This window comes from Petaurus breviceps, unplaced genomic scaffold, assembly GCF_028583685.1.
Source record: "Petaurus breviceps papuanus isolate PSGF00001 unplaced genomic scaffold, PetGlider_PUasm1.0 90721, whole genome shotgun sequence".
In the NCBI taxonomy this organism is placed as follows: domain Eukaryota; kingdom Metazoa; phylum Chordata; class Mammalia; order Diprotodontia; family Petauridae; genus Petaurus; species Petaurus breviceps.
The window spans coordinates 2,157,449-2,170,965 of NW_027187322.1; the positions used below are offsets into that span (position 1 = coordinate 2,157,449).

At 56.1% G+C, this 13,517-nt stretch overlaps 3 protein-coding genes across 3 annotated transcripts in view; 1 reads left to right on the forward strand and 2 right to left on the reverse strand.

Moving 5' to 3' along the window:
- Positions 1-2,547: 2,547 nt before the first annotated feature.
- TM7SF2 (transmembrane 7 superfamily member 2) lies at positions 2,548-7,479 on the forward strand. Its single transcript, XM_069066314.1, has 11 exons — positions 2,548-2,616; positions 2,777-2,850; positions 3,330-3,526; positions 3,614-3,668; positions 4,128-4,322; positions 4,433-4,536; positions 5,648-5,770; positions 6,038-6,206; positions 6,478-6,558; positions 6,647-6,769; positions 6,982-7,479. The coding sequence occupies exons 2-11, from the start codon at positions 2,793-2,795 to the stop codon at positions 7,140-7,142; spliced, it is 1,266 nt and encodes a 421-aa protein (XP_068922415.1). The 5' UTR covers positions 2,548-2,616; positions 2,777-2,792; the 3' UTR covers positions 7,143-7,479.
- Positions 7,480-7,616: 137 nt separating this feature from the next.
- ZNHIT2 (zinc finger HIT-type containing 2) lies at positions 7,617-10,507 on the reverse strand. Its single transcript, XM_069066315.1, has one exon. It carries the CDS (start codon positions 8,807-8,809, stop codon positions 7,664-7,666), a length of 1,146 nt encoding a protein of 381 aa, XP_068922416.1. The 5' UTR covers positions 8,810-10,507; the 3' UTR covers positions 7,617-7,663.
- A 33-nt stretch (positions 10,508-10,540) lies between these two features.
- The window catches only part of FAU (FAU ubiquitin like and ribosomal protein S30 fusion), a 380,300-nt gene continuing 377,323 nt past the window's right edge, over positions 10,541-13,517 (reverse strand). Inside the window, exons 2-6 of the mRNA XM_069066335.1 lie at positions 13,419-13,469; positions 13,175-13,257; positions 12,907-13,051; positions 11,182-11,237; positions 10,541-10,707 (exon numbers count right to left, since the gene is read on the reverse strand). Of these exons, the coding sequence (XP_068922436.1) occupies positions 10,582-10,707; positions 11,182-11,237; positions 12,907-13,051; positions 13,175-13,249 (402 nt within the window). The 5' untranslated portion in view covers positions 13,250-13,257; positions 13,419-13,469 and the 3' untranslated portion in view covers positions 10,541-10,581. The remainder of the gene's footprint in view (positions 10,708-11,181; positions 11,238-12,906; positions 13,052-13,174; positions 13,258-13,418; positions 13,470-13,517) is intronic.

Genomic DNA, 13,517 nt, shown 5'->3' on the forward strand with positions numbered 1-13,517 from the left:
CCTACTGCGTGCTGGGTACTGGGCTGAACCAGCGCTCACAGTCTAGCAGGTGAACTGGGGAAATCTCAGGGCAGAGACACCAGCGTTAAGGGAGGTTGGGATTCATCTTGAGGAGATCCCAGGCTGCTCTGGCTCACTTGGGGCTGTGGCAGGCCCTGCTCTCTTTACCTCTGCTGTCTTATGAGGCCGTGTTGCCCTTGGCCACCGTCTCTCTCCCCTTGGAAAGGAGATCAGGTGACTTGGTTCAGCATGGTGAGGAAGATGATTGGCCACGTTGACTTCTTTTCCTTTATTGTCAGTGTTCTGCCCATCACTGCGGTTGAATGGGTCAGTTTGGCACCATCGTGATGCTCTCCTCTGCCACCTTTCTGACCCTGGTCGAGCCACGTGTCTATCTGCAGTCCTCTTCTGTCCACATTTTGGCCTTTGCTCTAACCAGTCAATGGTGCAGCCCCAATGAGAAAACTCATCTAAGAAAGACACCTCAGTGCCTGTTTCGTCTCCTGCTTGAGTGTGTCATCAGTGCATGGCATGGTGTGCATGTTGCTAAATCCTGGTCATAAAAATACAGTAATTTCTGCCCTCACGGTGCTTGAAGTATAAAGGGAAAGAAATGTAAGGAAACAGACAAGAGGTACCCCAGGTGTGGGAGAGAGCGCTTGCTGCGCCGGCCCCTTAGCTGAGGCTCTCCGTGGGAGGGGCCGCCAGAACTGCGGCTGGCACTGGGTGGCGGGGTGTCTAGTTGTGGGAACTGAGAATTGCTTCCTCATCTTTCCTGGTGTCTTCAGGAGAGAAAGGACTCTGCAGTTCCCTGTTGGGTTGGGGTGGCCGGCCAGCTTGTTGGGATAGAGAGAAGGGGTGGGAAGGGTCTGAATTAATGTCGATGATGATGCTTCTTCAGAGGTCAGAAAGGGCGGCCTTTTACGTAAACAAATCTAGGCACCAAGTCAAGTCAACACACATTTATTAAGCCTCTGCTATGTGCTGGGCACAGTGCCAGTGACATGTACCCTTTATTCTCCAGCCAAATAAAAAAGAGATAAACATACCACTAATAATCCATCCAGGGACTCCCATGGGGAGGTATCCACTCAGTTCTTGAAGGCTGTGTGGGCAGAACCCATGCTCTGGGAGGCTCTATGTCTTACTAAGGGCAGGGATATGGGCAAGAACCAAACACTTCCTGCAGCTGAGATAAGAAAATGGACTTGAAGAGGGCATGTGACTTACCCAAGGTCACACATTTTGTGCCAGAGCCAAGATTCAAACCCAAGTCTTACTAAACTCCAAGTCCAATCACAATTGTAAACATTCCTATAGCACTCATCTTACAACCTATGTGAGGAAAATGCTTTGCAAACTTAAGGCATTATGAAAATGCTAGCTGTTAGTAGTATGACCGTGTGAAATCAATATTATTGTGCCCATTTTAATCAATTAATAAACATTTATTAAGTGCCTACTATGTGCCAGATCCTATGCTAAGCACTAGGGATACAAAAAGACAGTCCCCACCTTCAAGGAATTCATGAGCCAACGGGGGAGAAAACATGGAAAGTGCCATTATGCGAAGCAAACTCTAGAGCTGATAAATGGGGAGAGTCCTGCAATGAAGAGGGGCTGGGGAAGGCTTTCTGTAGAAGGGGCCTTGAAGGAAGCCGGGGAAGGTCAGCAGTTGGCGAGGAGCCTGGGGATAGCCAGAGGGCATGCCCAGAGCCGAGAATGGCTTGTTCTTGGAGCCCGGGGCCTGTAGGAGAGTACCTGTGGGGGAGCAATGAGGAGAAGACTAGGTTAGGAGGGGCTTCGAATGCCAAGCAGAACATTTTGTCTTTGACCCTGAAGCAATAGGTAGCTGGAGTGGAGGAGAGGGACAAGCTCAGACCTTCCCTTTCAGAAATCTGCCTTGGGGGGCTGGGAGGAGGAAGAGGCTGGAGTCAGGCAGGCACCCGGCGGCTGCTGCCATCGACATCCTGGGAGGGAGCTGCTCTTACCCATGTTACAAATGAGGAAACCGAGGCAGAGGTAAGGCACCCTGGCTGGGCCACACTTACCCTCGGCCCTTCCTGCCTCCCGGCCCAGAGCTCCGTGGACCACGCTGCCATTTTGCAGACGAGCATCCTGAGCCCGGGAGAGGTGAGGGCGTTTGGGGGATGTCCAGGGTCCGCTGGCAGCGGCAAACGTCAGTGTCGGGCGTCAGTTGTAGGATTCGGGTCCAAGCCCTCCCTGCGCCCCAGCCCGGCTGCCCCAGCCCGGCTGCCCCAGCCCGGCTGCCTTTCCCCCGCGGGGGAGCTTGGCTTGTCTCTGCTCCGGCCCGGCCCGGCTGGACGGCCAACCTGGACAGCCCAGAGAGCGCCCGCAGGTCGGGGGACCCGAGAGGGAGGACCCGAGGACGGGCAGGAGCAGGTGCGAGGCGGGGCTGGGGGCGGGGGCGCTGTCCATCCCCACCAATCCCAGCCTCATAGCCCGGCCGGCAGGTCCGGAGCCCGGCCCTGCCTCCGCCCCTGCCGGACAAGGATTGGCTGACGGGTGACCAGGGCTCCGAGGATTGGAGCCGGGGATGTGGGGGGAAGATGGCTAGGCGGTGTTGAGCAGGGGCTGGGACTGAGGGATTGGGAGGTGCGGAGGAACCCCTGCCCCCGCCACGGCCCCGGGCCCAGGCCAGCAGCTGCGGGGTCAGCTCTGCTGCGGGCTGCGCGTCAACTGTCCTCGGCCTGCCCCCTCTGCGCCGTCTGACTCCCTCGGCCACAGGCTCTTTGTCTCTCTCTCTCTCTCTCAGGCCCGGATCCAGAACCATGGCTTATCAGCAGACTTCCTCGCGCCCAGACGAACTCGAATTTGGGGGGCCCCTGGGTAAGCATCGGACTGGCTGGGAGAGCCGGGCAGGGCTCTGCAGCTGGAGTTTTTTGGGGGGATCCCTCGGTAAGGAGGCGGGGCCAACTGACGGAGTGGGTGGATCTCCTGGGCAGGGCAGGGGTTTCTGTCGCTGGAGTTTTGTCAGGGGGACGGGGGAGGGGACGACAGCACTGGGGTGGGGTAAGGATCGGGATCGGCTGGGGGAGCTTGGCTGGGCTCTGCGGCTGGAATTTGGGGGGGGCAGGGAGTTGAGTAAGGATCGGGATCGGCTAGGGGACCAGGGCTGGGCTCTGCGGCTGGAGTTAGGGGGAGGTGTCCCTGGGAAGGGGGCGGGCCAGCTGCCAGTGACCGGTGGGTCTCCTGGGCAGGGCTATATCGATGGAGCTGGAGTTGGGGGGGGGGGCCCTCTAAGACACTGTGCTGGCAAGAAAGGGGCGGTATGGGTGTAAAGCCACTGAAGCTGCTTCTCCCTTCAGGGACAGCTGCCATGCTGCTGTTCCTCCCCATTCTCCTCTTCCACCTCCTGCTCACCTGCCACTCGGGCCCCTGCAGCCTGCTCAGTCTACCCTCCGAGCTGCCCCCAGTCTCTACCTTCTGGAGTCCTTGGGCTCTGCTGCTGCTGCTGCTCTGGCTGGGGCTGCAGGCCACACTGTACCTGCTGCCCATGGGCAAGGTGAGGGGCAGAGCCCAGGAGGAGTGGGGCCAGGCAGATGGGGAAGTGGGGAGCCAGGGTCCTCAGAGAGCTTTCTGTCCTCTGCAGGTATCTCAGGGCATGATGCTGAAGGACAAGAGCCACCTGCAATATCCAATTAATGGTGCCAGTCTATCTCCTACCTAGACTCACTCCTCAAGCCACGTCCTTGCCTAGGCCGGGCCGTAACTCTGTGCTAGGGAGAGGGGGTTGGGAGGAGGACAGGCCCAACCTTCTCGGACTCCATTGCCCTCCCCATCTCTGTAATGTGGACTTCTGCTCTTAGACCAGGAGGGGAAACCAATTTTTGGCCTGTATCAAGGCCTGAACCCCAGCATGGGTATCACCCCCCCAATAAGTACACATCCTGTGTCTGAGAATGTTGCCCACACATCACACCTATCATTCAGCCTTAGGTACCCTGCCCAGGCCCCCAAGAGCAGAAGAGAGGCAGGTCTTGGGGACTTAGGGGAGGCTCTCCTGGGGCCATGACCCTGGATTGGAGCTGGGGGAGCTGGGAATGGGCTTCCTGAATGGGATAGACTCTAGTCCTGAGACTGAGTACCCAGACTTTCTTTTCTAGGGTTTCGGTGCCTGAGCCTGACAGCTCTGCTGGTGGGGCTGGGGCTGGCAGGGGGTCTGCCCCTTGGGAGCCTCTCAGAGATGCTCCTGCCTCTGGCTTCAGCAGCCACTGCCATAGCCTTCATCCTCAGCCTCCTCCTCTACCTCAGGTCCTTCACAGTGCCCCCCTCAGCGCTTGCCCCTGGAGGGAATTCAGGTGAGACCCAAGTGATTTCCAGGCAATGGAGGGCACTCCTCACTGGGGTCTAGAACAAGTGCTGAGTAAACACTTCTTCACCTTCTTGACTACCTGCCTTCCTGTTCTAGGTAATATCATCTATGACTTCTTCCTTGGTCGAGAACTGAACCCCCGATTAGGATCCTTTGACCTCAAGTATTTTTGTGAGCTACGTCCAGGGATGATTGGTTGGGTAAGGGCTAGCTCCCGGCCTGGGGCTGAGCTTCCTGGTAAGGAAGACTCAAGCAGACAATGAGGCCAAATAAACTTGGACATATCATAGGGCTGAGAAATTTTCATTGGTACGGCTAGGTGATGCTGCAGTGGGTAAAGTGCCAGGCCTGGAGTCAGGAAGCCTCATGCCTTCCCATGTTCAAATCAGGCCTCAGCCACTCACTAGCTGTGTGACCCTGGGCAAGTCACTTCATCCTCTTGGCCTCAGTTTCCTCATCTGTGAAATGAACTGGAGAAGGAAAGGGCAAACTTCTTCAGTATCTCTGCCAAGAAAACCCCAAATGGGGGCATGGAGAGTCACACACACACAGCTCAACAACAACCACTTCTACCGTGAAGACTTTAAAAAAAAAAGGAAACAGCCAACCCAAGGTCTCTCTGCCAAGGAAAGTCCAAATGGCGTTATGAGAGTCGGACTTTAGCTGTTGTTCTCAGTGATTATAAACGGGGCCTCAAAGTTGTCACAGGAATCTCTGCCATGCGTCTCTTACCCTAGATTTTCTAGTTTATTATTTGTGCCTCTGACTTGACAAAGTCCAGATGTTCCACCCTGCCAAGATTGGGTTTGGGGGAAGGGAAGTGGAGGGGTGGAGCTGGGAGATGGAAGGGAGGGAGAAAATGTCCAGCAAAAAGGAGATAAAAAGCCTCAGAAAAGCCACTCAGCTTGGGCCCAGGGCCCCACTCTAATAAACCAATAATATTGGTGACATTGGTCCATATTTACACAGGCCTGTTCTCTGCCCACACTGTGCTAAGGGCTTTACAAAGACTCCATCATTTGATCCTCACAAGAACCCTGGGAGATAGGTGCTGTAAGAAAACTGAGGCAGACAGTGGTTGTGTGACTTGACCAGGGTCATACAGCTTCTAAGTGTCTGAGGTTGGATTTGAGCTTGGGTCTTCCTGACTCTGGGCTTTGGCTGCCAGATTCTTTCCTGATGCCCTTGGATTGAGTCCAGGCTGCTCCAAGTAGGTTCTCAGGGTCCACAGAAGGGTGGGCTGATTCCACTACAGAAGGCAGACTAGGGCGGGACAGCTCCAAACCAAGCTGAAGCCTCTTCTCTGCTTAGGCCCTCATCAACTTGGCTCTGCTGCTGCGTGAGGCCCAGCACCAGGGGGGTTGGCCTTCCTTGGCCATGGGACTGGTCAATGCCTTCCAGCTTCTCTATGTGGTGGATGCTCTTTGGAATGAGGTGAGGACCATGGAGAGGGGGCTGTCTGCATTCTGGGCCCTGGGCGGGGGAGTGGGGGTCAAAGGCAGAGGTAGCATCAATAGTAAACATCATCCCAAGCACCCTGGGAGGTGGCCAGGGGATGACTCTGGGGGAAGGGGGGAAGGCACAGAAGGGGAATCAGGCTCTCAGGCTCCTAAGCACCCTGGGAGGCGGCTGGGAGATGACTCTGGGGGCAGATGGGGAGGCACAGAAGGGGAATCAGGCTCTGACCACTGATCCTAACAGGAGGCAGTTCTCACCACTATGGACATCATCCATGATGGCTTCGGCTTCATGCTGGCTTTTGGGGACCTGGCCTGGGTCCCCTTCGTCTACAGTCTTCAAGCCCAGTTCCTTCTGAATCATCCCCAGTCTTTGGAGCTGCCTGTGGCTGGGGCCATTTGTCTGCTCTTTGGTTAGTTAATGGGGAAGAGGCTAAAGGAATTGGGGACCTGGATTCTCATCCCAACTCTGCTAACTGTGGGGGCTTCTCTCTGGGCCTCAGTGTCCTCAGCTGCATGACAAAAGGGTTGGAAATATCTAAGGCTCCCTCTGACCTGACATCTCATAGTCTAGTTGGGGATGGGCAAGGGAGAGGGCACAGAAGAGGTGACAAGGCAGTGCTTCAGATAGTAAGGCAGACTCATCTCAGATCTGTTCAGACCTGACCTTTCTTTCTCCCACAGCGATTGGCTACTTTATCTTCCGTGGGGCCAACACACAGAAAAATACCTTCCGGAGGAACCCTTCTGACCCCAGTGTGGCTGGTGAGCTGGTCCCTAGGGCCATGAGGAGTGTGCCAGAATACTTCGGGTTTCTGCCTGTTTGATTTGTGGTTCCCGTTATCTTCCCCAGGTCTTGAGACAATCCCTACAGCTACTGGGCGGCGCCTGCTGGTATCGGGGTGGTGGGGTATGGTCCGTCATCCCAACTACCTTGGAGACCTCATCATGGCTCTGGCTTGGTCCCTGCCCTGTGGTGAGTTGGCTGCTGGGGGTCAGGGTGAGGGGCACATGCAGAACCAAGCCAACCACTTGACTGCTATGGTCACCACTCGGGGGAGGCCTCAGGCTCTTGATTCTTCTTTTGCGGGGACTGCGTCACTGAATGGGGTAGGGATGGAGGCAATCCATCCCTGGGCAGGGTGCCTCCTTCTCTGGAAGCTGATGGCATCCCCCCTCCTCTGGCAGGGGTAACACACCTGCTTCCCTATTTCTACATTGTCTACTTCACCATCTTACTGGTGCACCGGGAGGACCGGGATGAACGCCAGTGTCTCCAGAAGTATGGCCTGGCCTGGCGGGAATACTGTGCCAGGGTGCCTTACCGTATAGTACCCTATGTCTACTAAGAAGCCCACCCGATGAAGGAACAAGACTGGGGGTGCCTGCCCTCTGCTCCCCTTCCTAGACAGGGGCCAATTTAAAAAAGGGGTGGGTTTCAATCACCTGGAAGAAACGCCCACCTGCAGCCTGCCCCTTCCATCATCCTGGTGATGTCTAGTAGAGGACGCTGCCTCCCCAGCTTGCTGCCCCCTTGGGCTAGTCAGGTGCCCATTCGGGGCCTCAGTTTCCTCCTCTGAAGGAAGAGGGGATCTAAGGATTCGTGAATGACTCTGAGCTTCCTCCCAGGAGATGAGGGGAGAGCTGGGGGAAGCCTCTGAATAGAGCTCTGCTGCTGGACCTGTCTGAAGTCCCGTGGTCATTCCCTGCGCCCTGGGGTGGGGGTGGGGTGGGCTGACAGACAGCCCAGGAGGCAGGTCAGTGTCAGGCTGGCTTTACTGGGGGAGGGGCGGGGTGGACAGACAGACAGCCCAGGAGGCGGGTCAGTGTCAGGCTGGCTTTATTAACGGGGCAGGGGTGGCCGCGGCCCTCAGGCCAGCTCCTGGATCAGGGTCCTGGGGGCCGGGGGGCGCGGCCCCCCCCACAGGCGCTCCAGCTCGGCGCTCAGGGCCTCCACGTGGCCCGCCTCGTCGTCCTCAGCGCGGTACTCGTGCGCACAGTCCAAGGCCAGCGGCGTGAGCGCGTCCTCGTGCTCGTTGGTCCACGCCAGCAGGTACTGGCACTTCTTGCGCGCGCGGTAGAGGCGCTCCCGCGGCTCGCCCGCGGGCACGAGGCTGCGCGCGTGCCCGAACGCGCGCGCCAGCTGGGCTAACGCCGCCAGGGTATACCCCTTCTGCACCCCAGGCTGTGCGCTTTCGCCCAGCAGGAGGCGCGCGGCCTCACGCATGGCGCCACGCGCGCCCAGCGGCCCTGCCGGGTGCGCGCCGGCTCTCAGCGCATGCGCAGCCGCGTGTAGAGCCTCGCGAGTGGAGCGGAAGGCCTGGCGGGCGCCTAGTGCGCCGGCCACGCCCAGCACAGTGGAGCACAGGTCGGGCAGCAGCGCGGGGTCGTCATCCAGGCCACCGTGGTAGAGCCCCTGCGCGTGCGCGTAGGCAAAGAGCACGTTGGGCAGCTGGAATCGCAGCAGGGGCGAGGGCGCGCGCCCGCCGCTGAGCCGCGCCAAGGCGGGGATGGCGCTGGGCACGGGCGGCGGCGCGCTCGGGGGCTCGAGCACGTCCTGGGAGTTGGGGGCGGGCTCAGGCGCGGGCTCCTCGGCGCCTTCTTCGCGCAAGCGCAGCTCCTCCAGCAGCGGCGCCCGCGCTCCGCCGCGCCACCACCATGGCCGCCACGGAGGTAGCAGCCGCCCGGCTTCGCCCCGGCTCAGGAGCCGCTCGAAGGCCGCCTTCTCGGCGGGCAGCAGCCGCTCCCACAGGCCCCCCAGGCCCTGGTGCTCCTCCGGCGCCTCGGCTTCGCGCTGCTGCCGGAGCCGGCGGAGGGCTCCCGCCAGGCGGCTGGGAGAGGCGGTGCGGCCGCGCAATTCGCCCAGCACCTGGTCGCGGTAGAAGGCCTCGGCGCACGCCTCGTGCGCCCGGTAGCAGGGCAGCGAGCAGTAGGGCACGTTGCAGCGGGGGCAGGTGTAGCGCGCCGGTCTCGCCTCGCCCGGGGGACACAGGCCGCACGGCCCGGCTGGCTCCATGGCAACAGCCTTCCTGGGGCCCGGAAGTACCGCCCGCCGTTTTCCGCCCGGCCTCAGGGCACTTCCGTCGGTACCGCTAGTAGCGATGCTGTCGTAGGAGTCCCCGCCCCCGCGCTTCCGCCGCGCTCCGATTGGCTTTCGAAGCTTGGTGGGCGGGACCGAGCAGGATCCGGGTGATACCTATGCTTAGCGCGGTGGCAGGTTTTTCCTGCGGAACCGTGAGTGGAATCCCCTCCAGTGGGCCTCCAACCACGGGGTCTGAAACCCTCACGGGGTGGGGAAACACACTACGTTAGGAAAGGCCAGGCCTCCCGTGTGCGATTGGAGCAATTCTGAACCCCTGTCCTGGCCCTGCGTGCAGACATTCCCTGCCCCCTGTAAGTAACGCGAAAGAAACTGACTCGGAGTCAGAGAGCGCAGGGGCCCCACCCGGGGAAGCCCTGGCCCTGGCACCCTGGCACCCTGACTGGATACCGTAATCACGTTAATTGCATTCCAGACTCCAAAGCCCACCTTTGTTTCTTGGGATTTTTGTGTTCATTTAAAGGGCCGCGAGGTGGCGCAGTCTCGCTGGGCCCGGACTCAGAAAACCCTCAGTTCATGTAGGACATGACATTTACTAGCTGTGACCCTGGACAAGTCACTTAACCCGGCAATAGTTTCCTCATCTGTAAAATGAGCTGGAGAAACAGCAAACTATTCTAGGACTTCTGCCAAGAAACCCCAAAAGGGTCATGAAGGGTTTTGGACAAAAACATTAATGTAACAATTGCAGTTCTTTGCTACCAAAATGTGGCTAGCTGTATTTGGATGTGTCCTAATCTTCAGTCCCTTGGTAGCCTGTCAGTTTGTCCCTCCTATACTAGGGCTGGGGGTCCGGCCAAGGCAAAGGACGGTGGGGCTTGCTGGCTGCCATTATCAAGGTCGATTCCATGCTGTTTGCAGTCCATACAACAGAGCTCCCTCCCCCCGCCCTTGCTAATTTTTATAAACCTTTGAAGGGTTTAATTCTTGTCAGTCTTCAGTTTCTCAGCAAGTCTGATAAAGTGTGTGGCCAAGAGCCCAGGATTTGGGTCCTTGCCGACATTGCAATATAGCTAAACAACAGGCTGGCCCTCGGCCTAAAAGGATGATTTGAACTCCAGCCCTCCTTCCACCAAACTCCTTCCGGTAGATTAAATGGACCTAAAATCCTTTTACGAAACTCCCCTTACAGTCAAGTTAGCCCTTTTTCAATACCCAGGGAGCAGAAGGCAGAGGCCAGAGGAAAGCAATGGTTCCCAACCTTTTTCCTGTCCAGATGAAGGAGTCCAACCAATCCTACACAACTCCACACTAACATTTGCTCCCATTTCCCTGCTGCTTTAAGACTGGCAAAACAGCTTTAACACTGTGGAAGTAGGTATAACAAACCTTATCACTTCAAAAATCAGGAAGTTTAGGTGGAGACTTGTGAGTTACCTGGGGCAACACTTGATACCAGATTTGTTTTGCAGAAAAGGGATCCAATTTCTCTCACCGTCTTGTTCACAGTTTCAGCTAATTAGTCAAAAACTGGCAGAGGCTGAGCTTAGAAACAGCAGGAAATTACCCAACTCAGAAAGCTTTAGGGCAGCTCTCAGCCAATTCCAGATCCCCCACTCTATCTGGTACCCTGGATTTTCTGCTCTCCCACTTTTCTTCAAGGACCCATAAACACCCATTCCCCAGAAAATCAATTATGAGTCTCAGTAGATTCGTAGTGGCTTTATTGGAGACAAAGTACCAGGGGATTAGGAGTTGGCATTGGGGCCCTTCTTCTTGCCAAAGGTGGGCACTACGTTGACAAAGCGTCGGTTGTACTGCATCCTTCTCTTTGCACGCCCAGTCTTCTTCTTCTTTTTCTCCTGCTTGGCCACCTAGGAATAACACAAGTTAAGTAAGCAGGCTAAATACTTGCTCTGTGTACATGTGATGGATGCTGGGGCACTGACTGACGTATGTTCACTTTGCACCATTCAAATGTGAGCTGGGAGGGGCAGCCAGGTGGCTCAGCGAGTGAGTAAGAGCACCAGCTCCAGGGTTGGGATGACCTGGGGATTGAATACCAGGCTCACACTTAGCACCCACCCAGAAACACCTGGCCATGTAACCTTGAACAAGTTACTTAACCCTGATTGCTTAAAAAAAAAAAAATGTGAGCTGGGAGAGCAGGGACTGTGACTATGTCCACCATGCTCTATACAAAGTAAGCGATAAAGGCTTTGTCCATTCATCATGTAGTTAACTTGCCCCTGCTGTCCAAAGCTCAAGACAGAAAATAGGAGGTGTGAAAGGAATGAGGCAAGTTAAAATGACAAACGCAAATAGTACCACCCAAGACCCTGGCTCACCTTGGGAGTCTGCCCCCTCACTTTTCCAGCTCGGGCCAGAGAGCCATGGACTTTACCTGAGGAGTGAAATGAGACAAATTTAAGTCATGAGAATTACATATAGTACTACTTTTAAGCTTTTACAGGGTCAATGGGCAGACCAATGGTAACACAGCAGAATCTGAGAATAAACTAGCCTTTAGTTAAAAGCTCCAAAAACGTACCTATTTCTCCATCACTGTTTCTGAGGCCTCCAAAGAAAAAAGCTACTAAGATCCATGGACTTAGGATTTGAAAGTTAAAGACCTTTGAACTGAGTTCCTGGGAAATGTTTATCTGATTAAGTCAATGGTGATAGCCACTGCACAATAAAGTGATCAAAGGGAGAAAGCACTCTGAGCAGGTAACAAGCACCAACTGGACCAGTGCTGTAAACGCTGCCATGTTAAGGACATGCAAGCTCCAAAGATGAGCAGCTGCTGGAATGAAGTATTCATAGTGTTTGCTTAAAGATTCCATCAAAATGGGTACAAAGAGTGCCTGACTTAGAAACAAAGGGTCAAATCACAAACACGGGTTATGTGAGGAATGAGAGAAATTACCTTCAGGAAAGAGTTATGACCAAACAAGGAACAGAGTAAGAGAAGGTAAAATGGATAAACATCCAACACAGCAAAGATGAGAAGAAGCAGCTAATTGGGGTGGGGGGAGAATCTGCAGAAAGCTTCTCTAATAGAGGCCTTCTTACCAAGCTATAGAAGGAATGGATTCAGGTTCAGAACACTAAGAACCATCCCCCAACTGCAAAACTGTCAAAAGATCCCAAGGAAGTCAAACTAAAAAGCACCCCACATCACTAATAACTAGAAATGCAAAGTAAACAACTCTGAGGTTCTGCATTGCATTCATGGGATGGGCAAAACTGAAGGGGACAGGAGAAGAGTGGACGTGTGAGTTGGTCTGGCCAAACTGGAAAGCAGGTTAGGGTTATACCCCCAAAGCACAAACCTTTGGCCCAAAGACAGCAATACTAAGCCTAGATGCAAAGACATCACAAAGAGACCTATATGTACAAAAAATGCCTAAAGCAGTTTTAATGTGTAGCATACAAAATGATGGAATACTACTACACTGTAAGTAGTTTAAAATGGATTCAGAATTTAAGCAGAGTGGATGAAGCTGGCCGCTTCCTTGTCATCCTTCTTCCCAGAGGACCAAAATGACACCATTAGGCTGGAGTCCAGTTTCGGTGTGTCTGGACTGTGGCTGATCAGACCAGTACAGAAAGAGCTTGGAATGTTCCACCAGAGGTCCGTGCTAACATTTGGGGTGGCTTCTCATGCTTAGCTCAGAGCACAGCACCATCTCTGATATGGGCAGGCCTCTGCCAGGGTCTCCCATGCCTCATAATCCATTGCAGAGGAAGGTAAACAACCACAACAACATACACTGTAACACCCGTTTTGTAAAAAGTAACAACTCTAAACTTCGATCCGTGCAAAGATCAACCGCCATAGTGATGGGACATAGGGCGGGGAAGTCCAAATTCAAACCTTGCTTCCTAGCGCTACGACTGTGGACAGATCCAGCATCTGAGCCTCAGTTTACTCATCTGTAAAATGGAGCAATAGTACCTCCCTCCCAGGATGGTTCTTTGAACGCTGCCCACTTCAGGACGGAGAGGTCGAAGGAGATGGGCATGGGGGAGGGGAGAACTTGGCGTCTTTAGGCCGGCGCGTCCCTTACCTCCTAGCATCCGACCAGCCACTTCCAAGGTGGACAGGGGCTCCACCCCGCACTGCCCCAATATGGCTTCATCCTCCAGCGGGGAACCTCCTAGAAGCAGGACCTGGTCCTCGGGGGCGATGCCCTCCAGGGACGCCACATGGGCCTGCAAGACACAGCGGCCCCGAGCTCAGGGCTGCCCCGGGGCGGGGGCGGCGTCCCTCCTCCTCCCCCTCCCCCCTCAGAGATCTCCCCCGGCGGGGCCCCTCCCCTGGGCCGTCTCGTTTACCTTGATCTGGGCGACGGTCTCCCGCCCGGTCACCTCAAGGGTGTGCAAAGCCTGCGCGCGGACAAACAGCTGCATGGCGGCCACTGCGGGGACACAGAAGCGGCGGCTGAGGCCGGGGCCCGGGCGGGGGCGGGCCGACGAGGGGGAGAGCGGGGCCCCGGCCGGATGATCGCCCCGCCCGGGGCACCGGGGCCGCCTCGTGTCTCGACCTCCCCGCCTCCCCGGCCTCGGGTCGCGCACTTACCTGGGACACACTAGTCCTGCTTCCGCCGGGGCGAAGATGGAGACCAGAAAGAGAGGCCGAAGGCTGCGGCACACACGTTCGTCCCACCACGCCGTCTGC